The 20,161-nt window shown below is 40.8% G+C and overlaps 2 protein-coding genes across 8 annotated transcripts in view; one reads left to right on the top strand and one right to left on the bottom strand.

The window, feature by feature from the left end:
* The window catches only part of DEUP1 (deuterosome assembly protein 1), a 40,582-nt gene extending 38,052 nt beyond the window's left edge, over positions 1 to 2,530 (top strand). The window contains exon 13 of the mRNA XM_054084546.1: positions 1,614 to 2,530. Coding sequence (XP_053940521.1) covers positions 1,614 to 1,784 — 171 coding nt within the window. The 3' untranslated portion in view covers positions 1,785 to 2,530. The remainder of the gene's footprint in view (positions 1 to 1,613) is intronic.
* Positions 2,531 to 10,478: 7,948 nt separating this feature from the next.
* SMCO4 (single-pass membrane protein with coiled-coil domains 4) overlaps positions 10,479 to 20,161 on the bottom strand; it is a 30,318-nt gene continuing 20,635 nt past the window's right edge. For 4 of the 7 annotated variants that reach the window (XM_054084831.1, XM_054084823.1, XM_054084801.1 and 1 more), the window contains one exon: positions 10,479 to 11,587. In XM_054084831.1, coding sequence (XP_053940806.1) covers positions 11,280 to 11,459 — 180 coding nt within the window. In that variant the 5' untranslated portion in view covers positions 11,460 to 11,587 and the 3' untranslated portion in view covers positions 10,479 to 11,279. Of the gene's footprint in view, positions 11,588 to 15,453; positions 15,629 to 20,161 lie in introns of all 7 variants that reach the window. The other 3 variants (XR_008453097.1, XR_008453096.1, XM_054084809.1) reach the window with 2 other exon arrangements.

Genomic DNA, 20,161 nt, shown 5'->3' with positions numbered 1-20,161 from the left:
CTATGATTCTTTAGGTTCCTTGTTCCTACGTGGCAAATCTTCCCTGTCCTGTTATTACAAAACACTAATTTAGAAGGACTGAGAAAAGGAAGATTCTGCAATATTTGTGAATTTCATTTTAGGCATCTTATACATCAGAAAGCTTGTCTTACTCTAGAAGTATTCTATTCAGAATCTATTTCCAGCTATTGCTTACATGCTGTCATTTGAAAAGAAAAGGGGATTCCTATAGGAAATCTGTAAAGTTCATTTCAAGGTCTGCTGCAAAAAGTTTGGATGGGAGAGTGCTTTAAAGAATTCCTCTAGTTAGTAACTTTTGGCCTGAAAAGCTGCTAAAGAGCAGCTTTAAACTAGGCTGAAAGCAAAGATCAAGTCTGCCTCTAGTTGCCATGAAAATAGGGGATACTCCATTGTGATACAACGGAGCCTAGAATAAAAATTTACATCTATATTAGAATTGGCCTTTTCCACAAAACATCGGAATATTTAAATCATTTGAAGCCATTCCTATTTGATGTGCTGAATGATGAACTCTCCTTTTTACACTCTAGGGAAAACAAAACCAAGATCCTAGACTAATAATTCAACTAGCTATTAAAGCTATTTAACATATGGTTTAATTAAGATAAAAAATGTCAGTTATCTTTCTCAATATATGATCAAATAAAGACAGAAAATTATCTTTTTCATACTTGGTATTGCAGCCTCTGTAATAAGTTTTTCTCAGTCAACTGTTAAATATTCATGTCATAAAATTATATTCATCTATACAAATAAACACCAAATTTATTTAAACAAGTATAGTATCTTTAGGCAAATAAAAATTATTTCATATTTCTATAAAGACATTCCAGTGAATGCATCTTAAGTATTAGCAAAAAGAATTAGCAAAAATTGCCACTTAAAAAAATAATACTCTTTCCAGCAAAGACTCACTCATGTCCTTTGCTTTATACAACTCTTCATCCCCTGACAACCATTTCAATACCACTTTTTTTTGGTACAATTTATGTCCCAGTCTACTAGATACTCATTAAATGGGAAAATGATTTTTCAGTGAACTACTTGCAGTGAATAAAATTTAGTACATTCTCCGAAATATCAGGGCTTGAATTTGATAGTACTGAAATGAGCATAGGTTCTCTTCCTTTCTTCAGAAAGCATCACATCATAGCAGCAGTGAGCTAAAATTACAGGAGGTAATCAGCAGTACCCAACACAAGTTATATTCCGTAATTCCAAAAACCAGATTGTTATCCTTCGTCCCGGTTTAAATTATGCACATGATGAACATAACATTTAGCTGATCCAAAGATTTTGGATGTTCTGAAGCAGCTTAATTCTTTCTAATAGGATATTTAGATTTTTAATGGCAAATCTACATCCAAATGCTATGAATATCGCAGGTATTCAAACATCGCATTAGGTCATTCAGGCACCTGAATGTCTTTGAAAATGTCTGCCCAAATTCATGTTTTCTTGGAGAGATATGAAGCATTATAGCATTATTAGCTCCTGTAGGTTAACATCTTTTTCAGATCTGGAATTTGATAATGCAAATGTTGCAGTACTTGCTGGATTTTACTAACCATGATTTTCTCTTCATTGTTCAGTCTCCTTCTGAGATGTCCTTCCTTGCTACAACAGAAAAATTTCTTCAAGAGGAAGAGAGACATACAAGAGAGTTTGAAGAACGTTTAAATTTGCACCTTGAAGAGCTGCAAATATATTCTGAAAATACTCTAAAAAAATACGCCAGGACACAGCAAAGCAGGAGCACTTAAGCCAGTCACAATTCAGGAAATAAAACCGAGTAATCACCCGTGAGTTTCTTAGAACTAAACTCTGCATCTAACTGCTCAATGTATTTAGGCACATTGCAAATAGCATGCATTTTTAACACTAAGGCTTCAACAAGATAATCATTATCCTACAGATTTAGGTATATTGCAACTTGACTATATTACAAAATATATTCTAAACATGTTTTAAGATATACAGGTTGGTTTTGCATAGTTAAATTGTGTGTGGCAGAGACCCAGTTATAGCACTGTAAATTAAGATACTTTCAATTCTGTAATGTACAGAGGGCTAATAAGTGGAATTATTCCCTGGGAAATATAATCAGCCAAGAGAAATTCTCTAGATTGCACAGAACAAGAATAATAGGGGCCTTTAGCCATGTCATAGCTCCTAGCATAAAGAGCTTATCTATGCTCTGGTTATTCTTGGCTATGAAATAGCCCTTGGGACTCAAAATGAGAAGTTTGAGCTCACTCTTTCTTATGCTTTAGGCCATGGAGGTCTGTGAGAGGAACATAAACAGACAGTGCACATATTTTGATGCCTCCCAGACCTATAGACTTCACCAGAGGCAGAGTCAGATCTTAGGTGCTTTACTTGCTTTACATTAATACTTCATAGTTCTTAGATCCTCTTTGAATTCAACTATTCTGGTATTGATGTTTTGATGCTATGTTGGTTCATTGTTTAACTGCATTAAAAGAGGGAAAAAACCTTGAACTTCAGACAACTTGTGATCAGTCTTAGGTAAGGGCCTAAATTCTTTGTATTTTTCTACACATAGAAAAAACATTATAAAATTGAACAGAGTAAATTCAACTCCATGTGCTGAAAAAATGTATAATGTTGAGATTCCTTTTATTTGCAATTCATACTGAATTCTATTGCTGTGCAAGCGAAACAGAAATTACAGACAGTGTTGATGAACCACCAATTTCAGTGAAAGAGATACAGAAGAACTGCTTTCCAGCATGTACCGTTGCCAACTTCCTGGAAAAATCTAGATAAAAATAATACCAGACTGTCAAACAGCTCCAGTATGTGAGTAAAAGAAGTCTCATTAATATTCAAGACCACAGCAAAAATGTAAATTGTTTTTAGAAGCTATGCTTCCATTAAGAGAAAAAGCACTACATCACACACAAGATACCAAGATTTTAAATACCAGTTTGGATTGGTTTGCGATAAAATGAGTGATGAAAATGAGGACATCAAAGAACCTTTTACAGGAAAATTCAGGAAGACTACTAGACTCAGCTGGAGGAACAAGGACTGAATGAAAAGATGATGGAAGGACATCTGAACGAACTAAATATATGTGTCCTCAACTTAAGGGGAGATGCATCTGGGAGTTGTAAAAGAACTAAGGAAGAAATTTAGGAACCTCTGGAAATGAAGTTAAATTTTAAGCTAGGGAAGCTCTGTAGTAGCAGAAAGACAGCAAGATGTTGTCTTTCAGAAGGGCAAGAAAAACAAGGTTGGATATATGCCACTTAGACAGATGCTTTTGTCACTGCAAGATTTAAACAAGACGGCATGCTCCAGTTCTTCAAAGAAATTTTATATAGCTGAGTCCAGTCCAGACCCAGATATCCATATTGCAACGTAGGTTGGTGTGATGATAGAGACTGTATGAATGGAATTATCAAAAAATTATAATAAGGGTAGGTTGGATGGGGCCTTAGGCAGCCTGACCTAATGGGACATGTCCTTGCCTCTGCAGGGAGCTTGAAACTGGATGATCTTCAAGGCCCCTTCCAACCCAAACCATTCTATGATTTTTTTTTTTTAATAAAGCTTTTTAAGATCAAGCCAAGCTACTAACTTTGGATAATGAAATAACAGAGTTAGCATCAGCCTGGCTTTTGTGTTAGGACATATAATAAATTCCCCATGAAAAGCACTGAAAAGTGCACAGTACCTGTATCTAAACAGCCTGCTGTTCACTGTTATTTTCTTCTCTGACCACATTATGCCACAAATGTGCTGGGGCAGTATGGATCAAAGTGTCATTTTCTTAATACATACTCACCTGAAAGTTCACCCTCCTCTTCACTATCCAAAATCAGCAGAAGTTCCTCATTTGACAATTCCGAATTTAAATGAGCCCATTGCTGCCAAGTACAGTCAAGAGGCACACCTCTTGGTTCTGAATACTTTAGTTGCATTAAAAGATAGAACTTTGGTTCAACTGGTGAGAGGTTTGAAGAAAAATACGTATCCCTGATGTTATCATGCCAAAAATAGTTTGTACAACATGTACCACATTTCAAGTTATTTGAGAAACTTTGTAAAGAATGATGGTCAGCAGAAATAATAAAGACTGAAAAATGACATACCTCATGAACAGGGATTGGATATGTATGTGTATTGTCAAGAAAAAGAATAATCAGAGGGGTCCAAGGCTACAAATATCTGAAAGCACCAATAAAAATAGAAAAAACATGAATTATTGATCATAAGTTCATTTGACAGGACAAGGTGCAATGTTCAGAAGCTAAGGATTAGCCAAAACACACAAAAAAAACTCTGTTCTACTTTGTGAATAACCAGGCAATGGAAAATACTTGCAAGCTGCTGGATTTCTTTTATGATTTTTCAAAGCGTTACTGAAAAGCATTTTTTTTGCTCCTAGTTGAAAGACTGGTTTTAAATAAAAAGAACAATGGTCCAGGCTGCCACGAGCTTTATTCCCTGAAGGAAAAACAAAGGTCGTGTTCATACAGTTGCCAACATGTTTCATCAAGATATAATTTGCAAATAGTTGGTGGTATAAGAGCTGCCAGACCACTGCTGTCCAATCCACCTCCCAAAACTTACTCTGATGGGGCTGCTGGTGAAACAGCAGTAGCTGAACTCCTAGAAACTCTTAGAAGCAGCTCCCATGGAAGTTGGGTGCAGTGCATTTTCTTCCTACCATTTCTTACTCTCTTTTTTCATATGGGAAATTCAGAAGTATAAGACTAGGAGAGTGTCAGAAAGACAGCAGAAACTCAGAACACCACTAGTGGGGATGAGAGGGAAATCATCAACTGTCTAATGCGGTGAGCCCCAGATGACTGTACATCTTTGCTACGTCATGCCAGTCATCGATGTTTTATTTACACAGCCAGCACAGGTATGTGCTTAGGCTGGGGAGGGACTGTTCACCAAGGTTTGTAGCAATAGGAAGAGGGGGAATGGGTATAAACTGGAGAGGGACAGATTCAGGCTTGATATAAGGAAGAATTTCTTCACCATGAGAGTGGTGAGACATTGGCACAGGTTGCCCAGGGAAGCTGTGGCTGCCCCGACCCTGGAGATGTCCAAGACCAAGTTGGATGGGGCCTTGGGCAACCTGATCCAGTGGGATGTCCCTGCCCATGGCAGAGGAGAGTGGAACTAGATGGTCTTTAAGGTCCCTTCCAACCCAAACTATTCTATGATTCTATGAACTCCAGTCAGTCCTGCTGCTTTCTACCCATGAGAGTCCCAGAGACCAAATAACTAGGAGCAAGCAGAGGGCACAGGGAGAAGGTCCTTACCCTGGATCATATGCATGATAGGATTACATTCTTCTCTAGCTTTACAACCTACAACAGCCAATTACATCATTAACATTCTTTTTTTTTCCATTTAATTCTATATAAAATACCTATCCACTAGATTTTATACCAACTACCTTGTGCTAGGGAATTCTTTTTCTTCTCAAACACAGCAGTCTACTGAGAAAATGCTGGGTTAAAAAATGTTTAAAGCAGAGCTTGTTTGAATCGTCAAACCACTGTAGGGTTCAGATCTCAAAGTTCACTGTGTCTGAGTTACTATTTAATCACACAGACACCCTCAAATCCATAAATAGGCCGCAATTTAAAGTACTGCATCTAAATTTCCACCAGTGGATTGAGCAACACCATAGACACTGATAGACTGATCAGTTGTCCCTTCCTAAACCAACAAATCAACTGGTTTGTTCCTCTAATCTACTCTTAACTAAACTGCTAGGGGCTTTGAAACAGTTTTATCAAGAATGCATTTGCCCAGTTACCTTACAAGAACATGTCTGCGTACAAAACCAGCCCCAAACCATCCCAATACTGAATTTCCTGTGACAGGTGCTTGATTTACTTGACTTGACATGAACTCTTGCACAATCCCAGGTGGAACAAGGAATCCTCCAGAAGTCCTGGTTCTTGGTGTCCCACTTAAACATCATAACAAATGTTTTTTTGGTTGAAACAGAAGTGCACAGGAGAGTAATCTAACAGCTCCATCTGCAGTGATGATGAAGATGCTTGGCTGGGATGTGGATGGCAGTACTTTGCTTTGCTAGCCCATAGCATCTGAAGTGGAACTACCTGCCCTGGTAAGAAACTTCTGCTAAGAAACATCTCTGTGGTGCAGGACCAAACAGAGAATCAAAGTGCAGGCTCTAGAGCTACAGGAGTGTTCAAACCTATATGTGTACCCTCTGGGCACTAAACAGGAATAATTGAAAAAAAAAGAACCGTGCGTTTTCTCTGCTTTATATATTTAAAAGTGCTGTTTCCTGATCATCTGGATTTGAATAAATAAAAATTTTCTTGTCAATGGATTGAAACAGAAGACTGAAAACCAATTTCTCTGAGCTATGAAAATAGGTGTAGTTCTTCCTTCAGACCACGGGTGGTTTCGCTGGCTTCTCTCACTTGGTTTTGGGCATCTGGGGCCATTTATAACAAAGATGGGCATTCACCCATTGCAAAAATACTTGACATGATTCCTTTATTCTCTGAGCACTTTGAAGACATTCATAAAACTCCATTCAAACCTTGATCTTTGAGTGTTTGACTCAGATTTGATTTATGCTTTGAAAAATCGGTTTGAAAAAAAATGCTTCTATAACTTGATGTATCAGAAGGCAATGGGAATTTTTTTATGACTTCACCTGATAATGAGCACTCTTGGAAACCATAGCATAAGATACTGCTGAAGAAGTATCTCAGCATGAGTTTTCTGATAAAACATTTGTAATAAATCATTCAATTTTGCCCACAAGCTACCTATGCTGGGAAAAGGTTTGAAAACCTATTTCTAAAACATTTTTGAAGGCAACTTGACACTTGGAGTAATCTATACAGTTTAAAAAACAGAGACACGGTAACACCTTCAGCTAAGAAGTTCACAGGAGTTGACATATGGGCAACTGCCATTAATTTACTTTCCGATTATTTCCCAGTGATTTTTGACACGTTCTGTCTACGGAGCCTTCATACCATTTTTCCAAATGCACATTCTCACATCCAATACCAGCAAAAGAGAGATTGGTAGAAAATGTCAGAATCCACCTTCATTGTTTAGTAAAGAAAAAATTATTTTTTGTTAAAAAGATTCAAACTGTGAAATACATTCCACCTTCTGCATAAGGAGAAATGCAGGATGCATAACACTATTTTCCTCTCGATTATCACTCAGTAAAATCATGCATTTCAGGAAACTAAAATACACATCTCATATCAGTATTAAGCTACAAGTTCATATTAATAAACATTTAGCTCTGAAAAGATGATTATTGTAACCTGAAGAATTTGCAGATGACAAGACACAAAGGAAAGGCATAAGAAAAAAGCAGCAGAAACTAAACATCTCATTAGAGAAGCAATCTTAAATATTATCTAACCCAACTGACCTTTTACCTATTTAGTTATTACCAGCCAGTTAATTGCTCTCATGTGTCACAGACTCAGCTCTTGCAGAAAATGAAGAGAAGAAAACCTCACATATTGACCCTAAGCAGTTTCAGGGAAAGCTTTCCAAATTATGAAGTTATTGCTTGGGCTGATAAAAAAGCCTTATAGGTGGAACAGACTGAAATAAATCCACTACTCAGGGATGGAAAACTCACAGGGACTTTGTTAGAGCCACAGAAAGAATCAGACAACAAGCAGGGGTTTGGTTAAGAATCTACAGAAGACAAAGATGAGGAACAGACACACGAATTTGACAGATGGACCATTCTGTGGATAAGGAATCGGCTGGGTGGTTGCACTCAAAGAGTTGTGGTCAATGCCTCAATATCCAAGTGGAGACCAGTGACAAGGGGCATTCCGCAAGGTCAGTATTGGGACCAGTGTATAACATCTTTGTCACAGACATGGACAGTGGGATTGAGGGCACCCTCAGCAAGTTTGCCAACAACACCATGCTGTAGCGTGGTTGATACGCTGGAGGGAGGGAATGCCACCCAAAGAGATCTTGACAGGCTGGAGAGGTGGGCCTGTTCTGACCTCATGAAGTTCAACAAGGCCAAGTGCAAGGTCCTGTTCCTGAGTCAGGGCAAGAACAAATACAGGCTGGGCAGAGAATGGATTGAGAGCAGCTCTGAAGAGAAAGACTTGGATGAGCTGGTATATGAGAAGCTCAACATGAGCCAGTAATATGCTCTTGCAGACCAGAAAGCCAAGTGCATCCCGTGCTGCATCAAAAGAACCATGAGCAGCAGGTCAAGGGAGATGGTTGTCCCCCGCTGCTCTGCTCCCATGAGACACCAGTTGGAGTACTGCATTCAATTCTGGAGTCTGGAGCACAGGAAGGACATGGATTTATTAGATTAGAGTCCAGAGGAGGGCCATGAAGATGAGAACAAGGCTGGAACACATACTGCATGAGGACAGGGTGAGAGAATTGGGGTTGTTCAGCCTGGAGAAGGCTCTGGGTAGACCTTGTAGAAGCCTTCCAGCACGAAAAGAGGGCCCACAAGAAATGCAGAGAGTGACTTTTGACAAGCACATGCAGTGACAGGACAAGGGGTAATGGCTTTGAGCTGAAAGAAGGTAGATTTAGATTAAATATTTAGCAGAAATTCTTTACAATGAGGGTGGTGAGGCATTGCCACAGGTTGCCCAGGGAAGCTGTGGATGCCCCATCCCTGGAAGTGTTCAAGGCCAGGTTGGATGGGCTTTGAGCAGCCAGATCTAGTGGGTGGTGTCCCTGCCCATGGCAGGGGGTATGGAACTGGTTGATATTTAAAGTCTTTTCCAACCCAAACCATTCCATGACTCCATGATTCTATGAATCTATGGAAGAGTTAGCAGAAAGTTTGCTTCTATTCTAGATGCCCAAGACTCCAGGCACCCTGCAGAACACACATATTTAAAATACACGCATCTCTGTTCACTTCCTCAGGCAGAAATTTCGTTCAAGCTCAACGCCTCCTTTCAAAAAAGGGCGAATCGTCAGAGCTCCATCACAGCCATCCCTGACTGAGGATAAAATAAAAATAGGACAAAAAGGATTTGGTGCCTGGGAGAACAGAAACAGCTGGGAGATGACACAGACTAAGCAATTACTTTTATAGATGCATCATTTCAGATCTCTCCAGTTGAAGGAAGTCGTTCTCACTACCAAAGCACAGATAATTTTTGGTCTCAGTGCACATCTCGGTGAGCACAGAGGTTCCACTGCAGCCTTCCTGCTGGTCACTCAGTGGGCGAACCCTTTTTTGGGCACACCACAACGATCATCTTGTCTGTGTAGTTTGTTGAGCATATATCCCAATTATGCTGCAAGTTACGGGGAAAAAAATCCCAACCTAACAGTTCATCCAAACTCTTCCTTTTAGTCTTTAGCAAATTCTGTACTTCAAACCCTCCTTCAGTAAAAGGGGCCCACAAGCAATCTAGAGAGGGACTATTCATAAAGGCTTGTGGTGATACGATGAGGGGGGAATGGGTACAAACTCGACAGGGTTCGATTTATATAAGGAAGAATGTTTTCACGCTGAGAGTGGTGAGGCACTGGCACAGGTCGCCCAGGGAAGTTGTGGATGCCCCATCCCTGGAGGTGTCCAAGGTCAGATTGGATGGGGCCTCGGGCAGCCTAATTTAGTGGGATATCCCTGCCCATGGCAGGAGGGTGGGAACTGGATGATCTTTAAGGTCCCTTCCGACCCAAACTATTCCATGATTCTATGATTCTTAGTCTGCAGGGTCAGTTTAATTCTAGGCACTACTGACAGCAGTGGCACATCAAGTGCATTCGGCTGCACCCATACCCATTGCTGTCTGTCTGTCTCACTTTGACCTGGGTTAGTTTACAGCTGGCAATAGGCTTATCCTGCTTTGGGAACACATCCCTTAGGGCAAAGTCTGCTGTAGGGAATTGCATCTGCTTGCCTACGTTATTTTTGTGCAAACCAATGTTGGTTGGCAGTAGCGTTCTGCACAGGAACAAGACACTGGGGTAACACAGGAAGCAAGGCATAGTCCGTCACTGGCAGGTGTATGAACATCCCACTGACACCCCTGGGACTATCCCCATAGTGAATGACAGCACATCAAGTAAAGATCCGAGGGGTCTTTGACTTTTGGCACAGACAGATTTCCTGCTAAGCTTCCGTACGCTGTGGCATCACATTCTCCCTTGCCTGGCCTCTAAACAGCAGTCAAGAGTTCTCAAATTCCCTCCCCAAAGTCTTCTGAAGCTTAATGCTTGCTGAGCGCCTTAAAATAGTTAGGTGATATAGGGCTGTGGAAGAATGCAGGATTATTGAAGCATCTTAATCAGAATTTATTGTTTGATTTCTTAGAATAAAAATGCCTAAGTAGCACTCACAGCTTTCTTTAAGCATGGGATGTCAGAGGACAGCAGCTCACTTCAGCAAACAGAGAAGAGCCCTGAGTTACTGATGTTACTTTTCCTTCCTTTACAAAATCATTTTAAAAAATCAATCAAGGGCTGTATCCAAAATCACCTTTTTATTGCCACTTCATACAGGTTTAGATACTTAACATTCAGTTAAACAACTGTCTGTGTGCACGTAGTTCATGATTAGTTACTTCATCATAAACTGGTAGAATCTCCCTTCCCAACTTCTCTAAGATTCCTTCTGGCAGATTCTGAAGTATTCACTTTGCATGGTGGCATCTCACAGCAAAAAGAAATTCTTTTTGAGTGAAGTACATAGTATTTAATGAAAAAATTATTACACAATGTAGGCTTTCACAATAAGTCATATTTTTTTTGCAAAATAATTTGAAGATTCCAAGTAAGACTTCTCTCTTTTATTCAAAAAATAAATATATCCCTTCTGAATCAAAGCACTTCATATGACATTAAGTACAAAGAAGAAATGTACTTCTTTGGAAGTTCTGAAATAGACATACAAGAGCTCATGAGAGCAACATTATACAGAACAGTGATAAAAGCTGAAAGCTGATTTTTTACAAATTTATAGCAGAACATGATTTCCTTTTACAATATAGAGCTTCAAACAGATTTAAGAAAAACACCATTTTAAAAGTCTGAAAGGCACATGAACTGGACCATAAAACGTACTGGCACCTTCACTAATACGTTTTATGTTACATTCCTAAAGAGAATCTGCAGGTCCCTAATGAAGAGAAAGACTGAAAATACCAGGAAGTTCCTTTGTAAAATACTAGAAGAGTGGCAGAGAGTTCTTTTGGCTCTTGACAAAATCATTAATACCTTAAAGCTAGAAAGTCTGAAAAGCTGCATCATTCAGTTGTGTTTGGACGAGTCGCTACATACACAAATACAACTATCAGCAGAACTACAACAGCCAGCGTGGGAAGCACAACGGTGGTGATCTGTTGCCGGGCCTCTTGCATTGCCTGTTTTCGCTCCTTTTTATCTTTGGAGGTCTCTTTTTTGGGTTTTCCTCTTAGCTGCCTCATCCTCCTCTTAGGATCTTTTGTTCACCAAAACAGTGGATCAAAGGAAGCTGGAGGAGCACGGTCCAAGGTCTTTCGAAACAAAGGGTTGAAGAATTCCTTCTCCTTCAATTGGTTGGCGGTGCAAAAATCTGCAAGAGAAGAAAAACAGTTCTTTTGAGCAAAATCGGCACATATTCAGGTTATTAAAATCATTTGCAGCTCCACTCAGTAAATCTTCTACCCAACTGGCACCGACATGTATGCAGCTTCTTTCCAGGAAATGGAATCGCAATGCGCTCGCTCATCAATTATACTTTCTCCATAAAAACCACAGCAGTTCATCACGGTGTGTGGATTTGTCCAAGAACACTGAACTTGCACTCTGTTAAGCCAGAAACAAAGCCCAGCACCATCTATTTTACACTCTAAAGCTAACAAGATAACACAGCTAAAGACTTAATGAAAACAGTACGAATTAGCCTTGCATCAACATCGAGTCTCAGCTGCCCCTTCCAACAGCAGCATGTTCCCAGCTAAAGGTCTGCAGCTCCCTACAAACCCGCAGAACGGGGAAAGCCAAGCACACACCCCGCCATAAGGAAAAGCATTAAGCGTTTATCATCCACACCAGGTATTTATTGGAATAAAAGGTATTCTAACAGGAAGAAATGTGGGGAAAGAGCTGCTTAACTAACACTTTTGGTCCTACTGCCCTAGAACAAAGTCTAAATCATAATAACATGACTCAAGGCTGTCATTCTTATTACAGCTGTCATTTTTATAAGAAAAAGGTCCCAAACGATAACCAGCCTGCTTACAAATCACTGCTGTAGACAAGCAGTCATTAACAAGACAGTTGCTCTGAAGTATCTGCCAGAACAGTTTTTACAACCATAAGTATTCTACAAAAAAGCACTGCACTACACAAAAGCTTTCCCTTATGAAATAAGGAGAATTAGTGGGTTTTTTTTGCCCTTAAGCTGCCTACAGCAGGAAGGAGGAGGCCAGCAGTTTGGCTACATTCCTCTCTGCCACATCCCCCAGTTTTGCAGTGGCACAACAGCTGATACAGGCAAGACATATCTCGAAATAAATTTGAAGCATAACAATTACTGGTGTCAAATACTGAGCTGAACTGAAAGTAAACTACGAATTGGTGTTTTTCTATCACTCCCTTACAAACTCAGAATAAAATATATGAAGAAATGAGAGGGCTACTCTAACTGCCTCTTTGCCTCTTCTTGATATCATAATATAAAGATGATTTTAGCATGCTGCTGTAGGTGAGGAGTATGCATCAATAAGCGAAGCTGCAAAGCTTTCTCAGTTCATCACAGACATAATTTCCTCTTGATGTGTCATCTCTGGTCAATGATACAAGCTGTCTTAGGATGCCTTTTTAAAAAAAAGCAGAGGTTTTCACTGAAAGTGGGAAGCTTTCTGTCGGTATCAGCACTCAGCCTGACCAGAGAACTGAAAGTGAACTAAAATGCTCATGTGCAAAACAAGAATCTACAGGTCACATGGAACTACAAAGGAGTCCTCACCCTTTCTCAGAACACGTACAAACTGCCTGCTGTGAATCCCATCCAGTCAACTAGGTTGGTGAGATATTGCACCAATTCAGGTAAAACGTGGAATAAGTCTACTAAGTCGAACTTATGGAAGTGACCAGACTGTCAGAGCAACCATGTGGCACTGGAAAACCAATAGCACATGTCAGTATTGCCATCTTTATATGGTACTTCCTGGATACAATCTAAAAAAAAACCCCCAAAATCATACATGATGGGATTTCTATGTTCTGCTGGATCCTCCAATCTGCTTCCTGCGCATACTCACCTTTTAAGCAGTTCCTTCTCCTGATGATAGGCTTTGCAAATTCAATCTGGACTCTTGGGTTTTGATACAGCACAATAAGGGAAATTTCGGTAACTGGGATGATTTTCCAAAGAGGAAACAATAAAATTCAAGTCTTAAAAAGAACCAACTCCTTCTGTAACCTGCAGCATTAGAGTCAAAATATGTAAGAGATTCAGAGACCAGAAGTGGTCAGTGGACTTCACAATGGGGAGGTAAATAGGATCTGGTTGGAGGAACTCCACACAATGCCCTGTTCCAGTCTTTTAATCAACAGGCACTACGTCATTTCTAAACCTTCATAACTGTTTCTTCTCAGCAAATCCTCAGCTCTCACACTGATTCAGAGCAGAGCCTTTGGTGTTGCACCTTCTGCAAGCTATGGATTTGCTTTGGTTTGGCTTTGTTGTTCATCACTTCTCTAATTAAGTCTTCAATTTCCTCTGAGGCAAAAGAAATCTGTTTTACCTCTTCACTTTCCATTTTGTTCTCCTCTTGCCCTGGTCAGAAGCTTTATTACCATACTCTCGAAAAACTACTATGCAAAATAAAGCTTTACAGTCACCCTTTGGGATAATTAAGACAACCACAGTATTTCAGGCTATGGTATTTTCGTATTGCTTTCTGGCTCCACTGTTAATGAACGTCATCAGTGGGGGTTTGTATCCTGAAAACTCACAAGACCCAAGAAGTGATGGACAGTAAAAGCCTATAGGACTTTGTGTACCACAGTAACAAACAGGAGTTGCCATGAAACCAACCTCTCCAACGATAAATGCATGCCCTGCTCTACACAGCATTACTTGCCATCCAGACACTGAAAACACCAGGATGTTTTTTAAGTCTCTTTTGAATGAATATTCCATTCTGAAGCAAAATTACACCAAGTTAATTACATACACTAGCTAACAGCTGACGGCTTAGAACAGAAAGCCTTCCCACAAATGTCAGCACCACTTGAATTGCAAGCTGATGCTCTCCAGTTTGCGAAACTGGCATCAATCTCCAAATACATTTCCAGTAGATTGGGTTCCTTGGCTTTGCTACTGGCAGAGATGGCCTTGCACAGCAACTGGCCAGCATTTTTCAGAGAGATGAGCCTTAGGGTTCATCTTAACTGAACCATAAAATGGAAGCAGTGAATCTCTACGAGCTGCTGCCAGGCCCCTGCCACCGCTCGGAGCCCAGACACAACAGCCAGGATTCGACAGTTACTGCAAGAGACAATGCTTCCCCACAGGAAAGGTCTGGGATGTTGTACTTGCTGCTGGGTCCATGTTGGTATGAAACAGCACTCAAAACCCAGTGCTCCGCTGCATAAAGCAAAATTCTACAGCCTCTGTTGTGCAAGCGGAGTAAGAGAGCCACAGCTGTGCCCTTCCACTGCCAAGGCTCTCACTGGCCACCCATGGACTTCCCTGGAAGGTAGGTGACTACCAACAACTATGGAAAGGAAGAAACAGACAGAGAAAATACAGCAAGTCACGGCGAGGATTACCACGGTAGGGTCCTGTTCATTGTAGCATGCATGGCCCACGGGAACAAATTATCTCACGTTATAGAGCTATGTCCTCCTTCAGCCAGTTATCACCCTGCCTGCACACTGCGAAGGCAAAACTTAAGCAAAGAGAGGAAGGAATGAATACAGCATTGGGATGGGTGCAATTAACAGTCTAGTTAGCGCTGCCCATTTAAACTGTCTCAGAGCAAGTAGCTACCAGAAGGGCAACGAGAAAGTGATGTTCCACAGGTCTTTCAGTCTTGTGGCAACTGCCCGTGATCAGCCAGGCACACAGCACAGAAGGACTGGAAACTCACTTTTTCTCCTCAAACAGAGGCTGAATGTCCTTCCCACTCCTAGTGTCCTCCAAATAGGAGAGGGCTCACTGCAGAGACTATACTCACCCTCCTAAGGCCACTTCTCATTTCTAGTAACTACTCAACCTGGCACAAGTATCTGCCAAGGCTGGAAACAAGCACCAAACTAGTTCAGCTAATGCTTTTACTGAAAAGTCAGCGACTCTCTCTGTTGGGAAATTACAAGAACAGCATAGCACCTGCCAGAGACTGTAACTTCACCTTCCTTTTATGAATTTTGCAACTTAAAATTTAGTAATAAAATTGCATGGGATGGTGTGATTATTTTTAAGCTTACCATAGCAAAGTTTCCCCCAAAAGCAGGAATCCGCTGACTGGAAAGAAACCATGTCAGTTGTCAAGTCAAGAAAATGACCGTTGGCTTTGTACAGTTGTTGGAAACATCCATTTCACAGAGCCCACCTCTTCTCTCTGACACTGCAGAGCTCCAACGTGACACTGAAAAGCTAAAGCTTCAAGCAGAACAAAACATTTAAAAAAAGTTCAAGCTATTGAAGACAAACTAGAAGGCATCACTCTCCAACATAATAAAAATTCACAAATTTAGTACCCTTGTTTGACATCTATTTGCCAACATCTTAAAGCAAGTCAACTACAGTTAAGCAGGGTAATTTTGTACCACAAGGCTGCAGAGAAACTTGTGGGGACTGATATCCTTCAAAATGGGTATAAATTGCAGAGGGGAAGATTTAGACTAGACATTAGGAAGAAATTCTTCACCATGAGAGTGGTGAGGCACTGGCACACGTTGCCCAGAGAAGCTGTGGCTGCCCCATCCCTGGAGGTGTCCAAGGCCAGGCTGGATGGAGCCTTGGGCAGCCTGATCTGGTGGGAGATCTCCCTGTGTATGGCAGGGGGATTGGAATTGGCTAATTCTTAAGGTCCCTTCCAACCCAAACCATTCTATGCCTCTATGATTCTATGAAAACATATCAAAAGTCTTTCAACCACAATTTATGGCAACTGGCTGTTTCCTTTTTTTGTAAAACCAACCCTGACCGTTAGTAACCAGCAACTGAAAGCTCCTCCCGCTACACACGGCTATTCCTGCGAGCCAGGAAGGGCAACCCTTTCTCTGGCTATACCAGCACTTGCTAAGCATCACAATTCTGCATCTCCTACATGAAACACATGCACAAAAGATTTTGTTTATCTGCATTTAGTGTAATCACATGTCTAGACGACTAAAGAACTTATTACCATCAACCTTACAGCAGGAGCATATTAGCCACGTTAAGCTGAGTAATTTTTCTTCAAATCCAAACTTGCAAGTGCTTCAAGCCAATTTGGATTAACCTGGTCTAACCTGCCACTGATATCGTAGTTATGTGAAGCAGAAAAACATCTTGAAATTCAAACAATCTGACAAGAATTATTTTTTATCATTTAAATTTTCCCCTAGGGGTATGGATGTTACTCACGTTAAAAAAAAACAAAACAAAACCAGATAACAAGCCAGCAGTCTATCAGGAAAAACTGCTTCAAACTACCTGCCAGCAGAAGGGAAAAAGGACAAAAGACACCTAAGCAGACAATACTTTTCAGAGTATTTTGGCATTAAAAAAGCCCCAAACTCAGCAGTTCCCAATCACCGGGACACACGAGCATCAGAGTCAAGAACTAAACTCAACAATCTTATCAGCTTGCTACTTATTTCTGCTGCTGGGTTGATTACTTTAGGGCACTGCAGCCAGAGCTGCTGCACAGGGTCTGGAAGAGTTGTACAGTCCAAGAGATGGGAAGAGGAGGTGATGACCTGAAGGGCAAGAGTTAGCAGGGAACCAGTGCTAAGCACTGAGCCATCTTCAAACAAGAGCCCTCCCTCACCTTGTGATAAAGAACACACTTGATGCCAGTAAAAGAGGATTGTTCCTTGCAGTGCAGCAGAAGCCACGGGCACAGAGCGTTGTGCTTGCACAATGCCAGCAACCAGTCTGAGTGGCTTTGGGCAGCCAGGAGCAGCTGGGCAGGGTCTCCCACACGTGAGGCTTTAATCTTTCCTGACCTCATGCAACTTCAAGCATGTAGTGATAATACTAAGGGGAATGGCTATACATGGGAGAGGGGCAGATTTAGACTACACATAAGGAGGAACTTCTTCACAATGAGAGCGGTGAGGCACTGGTACAGGTTGCCCAGGGAAGCTGTGGCTGCCCCATCCCTGGAGGTGTTCAAGGCCAGGCTGGATGGGACCTTGGGCAGCCTGATCTAGTGGGATGTCCCTGCCCAGGGCAGGGGGGTTGGAACTGGATGATCTTTAAGGTTCCTTCCAACCCAAACTATACTATGAGTCTACAACTGAGCAGAAGGAAACTTCATGTTCTGTCCTGGCCAGCATTGTGAGCCTGGGACCAACAAGGTGGCTAAAATAATGTCATTCTTGCTCCTACCTTTAATTAAAGCAGAGACTAAGCAACAGGTACCATGTTATTTCCTATCTTTGAAACCATGAAAGCGTTTTGTTTCCTTTTAATAAATGACTGAACCACGTGTAATACTGTTACACAAAGCCAGGTACTATTCAATAAAAGACAAGACTTGGTTCAGACAACCCCATGGAACATAGATTTATTATTTTATTAGCACTCCATAACTAATGTTTCCTCAAGATTAAATATCACATTTTGGACAAAGAATTTTCTTTCCTGCAGCTTGAATTTCTGGCTGTTGCCACAGAAGGATCAGTAAGGTCACCATTTTCTAAGGCAACAGAATCAACTTAGAAACACAGCTACACAGGAATGTTAAAAAGGATTTCAGCAGGGGCTTGGGACAGATTTACAAACAGGAATACTTGTGCACAGAGCTCTATCTGAGGTCTCCAGAGACCTTAGTTTAGCCTTTCTATCCACACAGGTGCAACTTTGTCACCTGCTTTTTGACTTGTGTTTCAGTTTTGGCAGATGCAAGTGAGAAAAATAACAATCCTCACATCTTTTATGAAGAATGCCTTCATGCCTTCAGATAGCTGCTACCCGGGCAGGATTTATATGAACACTTAGACCAGCTTGCACCCAACTCCAACGCTGAGACAGAAGCTAACTCTGCTCCTGCAGATGCCTGAGGTCCCTCGTGCCTTTACCAACCTGGCTCTGAGAAGGGGGCTTTCTTAAAAACAAAGTTTGGTTTTAACAGCTTTTATGCAACTGCACTAGTGATTGTCTCGCACATTCAAGCACAATAATTGCACTCAATTTTAAACACTAAACATAAAACGATACTTAAAAAAAAAAACTTTATTATTTGACAGGGAGGGTCTAAAGGAGCAGAATGTTCTGTGTAATCATTTGTGTGGGTGACAAAAATGGACAGAGCAGAGATTTGCCAATTTGACTAAGAGAGCTTAACCCTAAAGAGCAAACCTGCCCAGAGGATTAATAAAACACTTTAATCCCAGGCACATCCTTCTCTCCCTCTCCAGCCAACCCCCTTTCAAACAACACAAAAGTGGCCCCATGATGAAGTGAACATCCCAGTTGCAGGACAGTTCCTTCTGGTACCAAACACAGCTCTGTGCCACCACTAACAAAGGGAAATGATTATTGCTTTCTTAAAAAAAAGGAAGCTCTTCATTTGTCCCCCTAAGGAAACAAGGACTCTGTCAGAACAGCCACACAAATAACTTTGGTTTCTGCAGCGGCAAATGCTCTGGGTCACCCGGCTCATTACTACTAAACAGAAGGTGCACATCAGAACTGATGCCCAGCTGAAAATAATGCTTGCTACACTAAGTTTGAGACTTTAGTGCTTTAAGCGAAAATATTTTGCTCTGTGAAAATATTTTGATCGGTGAAAAATGGATTTTCACATTTCAGCATGAGGCCAATTCTTAATATCATAAAAATTTACCTCAGTGTATTTCACTGTAGCAAGGAATTATGATTAGCAAATCAAAATATCCCTATTTCCAAGTGTAAAAGCTTTTAATTACATGCAGAACAATACGGAACTATTAAGATGCTGTTTGAAGTCAGTTTAATGTTATTTTTTAGTGAAAGGTGTTGGGGTTTCTTTCCAAATTACAGACCTAAATGTGACTTCACCCATCATTACTGCAACATCGCATTTACTGTAAATGTAGCCTTGAGAGTCTCCAAACTACTCACGACATTTGGAAAATGAAAGCCAGTGCTGAACATTGCCAGAAAGTCAGAGAGCAAGGCCGCCAAAGCAAAAAGCTATTTCAATACAATTTTCACAATTCTGAGGACTTGAACATAGTGAATAATCTGTACCAGAAACAAAAAGCCATGGATCCCTGCATCTGGGAAGGCACTGCTGAACACAGAAGAGGTGATGGTATTTTTGGCACATATGGTGTTGCAGTGCAATCCTATCTGCTCTGAATGCAGCAAAGACACAGAATAGAATTCAATTAAAACAAATCAAAAGAGAAATCCTTTTGCTCCACGAACAGGTGGATAAATAATCCATGTTATTCTTTGTACATCAAGAACCAGCATCAAGACAATTGTTGCAACAGGCATTCCAATGAAGAAATAAGACTAATGTTTACTGAAAACACATGAAATACAAACGTAATTTCTGTCACTGCATGAATCCAGTTTGTAGGGGAGACTGCAAGAGAAGAGCTTGCCAATCGTCACCCATACAGGTACAAATGATCTTGCCCATAACTGCAGTAATCTACACCACCTCCTGTATCACTTGGTATTACACATTTGCTCAGCTACTTTCTTACAAAGCAATTTTCTCAGCTGTTCCTGTCAAGACTCCTTGGATACAAAACATCTTTCCAGTCTATTTACGGAAATTCAGCCACTTTCTAAATAGCTATGCTAAATAAATAAATAAAAATAAACAAGTTGCTGGTGTGGAGCTCCTCAAATTCACATGCTGCTTTCCCAGACCAACCCCAAGTGTTTGGCACCTGCAAGAAGGTGCAGCAATGGGAATCCAGTGTGAAAACAACTCTTCTGGTTTCCAGTGCAGCCACATCAGGTTCAAAAGCCCACCAAGACATG

The sequence above is a fragment of the Cuculus canorus genome, chromosome 1 (assembly GCF_017976375.1).
Source record: "Cuculus canorus isolate bCucCan1 chromosome 1, bCucCan1.pri, whole genome shotgun sequence".
NCBI classification, from domain to species: domain Eukaryota; kingdom Metazoa; phylum Chordata; class Aves; order Cuculiformes; family Cuculidae; genus Cuculus; species Cuculus canorus.
Note: the sequence above shows the minus strand (reverse complement) of the source record. Positions and strands in the feature narration are given on the sequence as shown.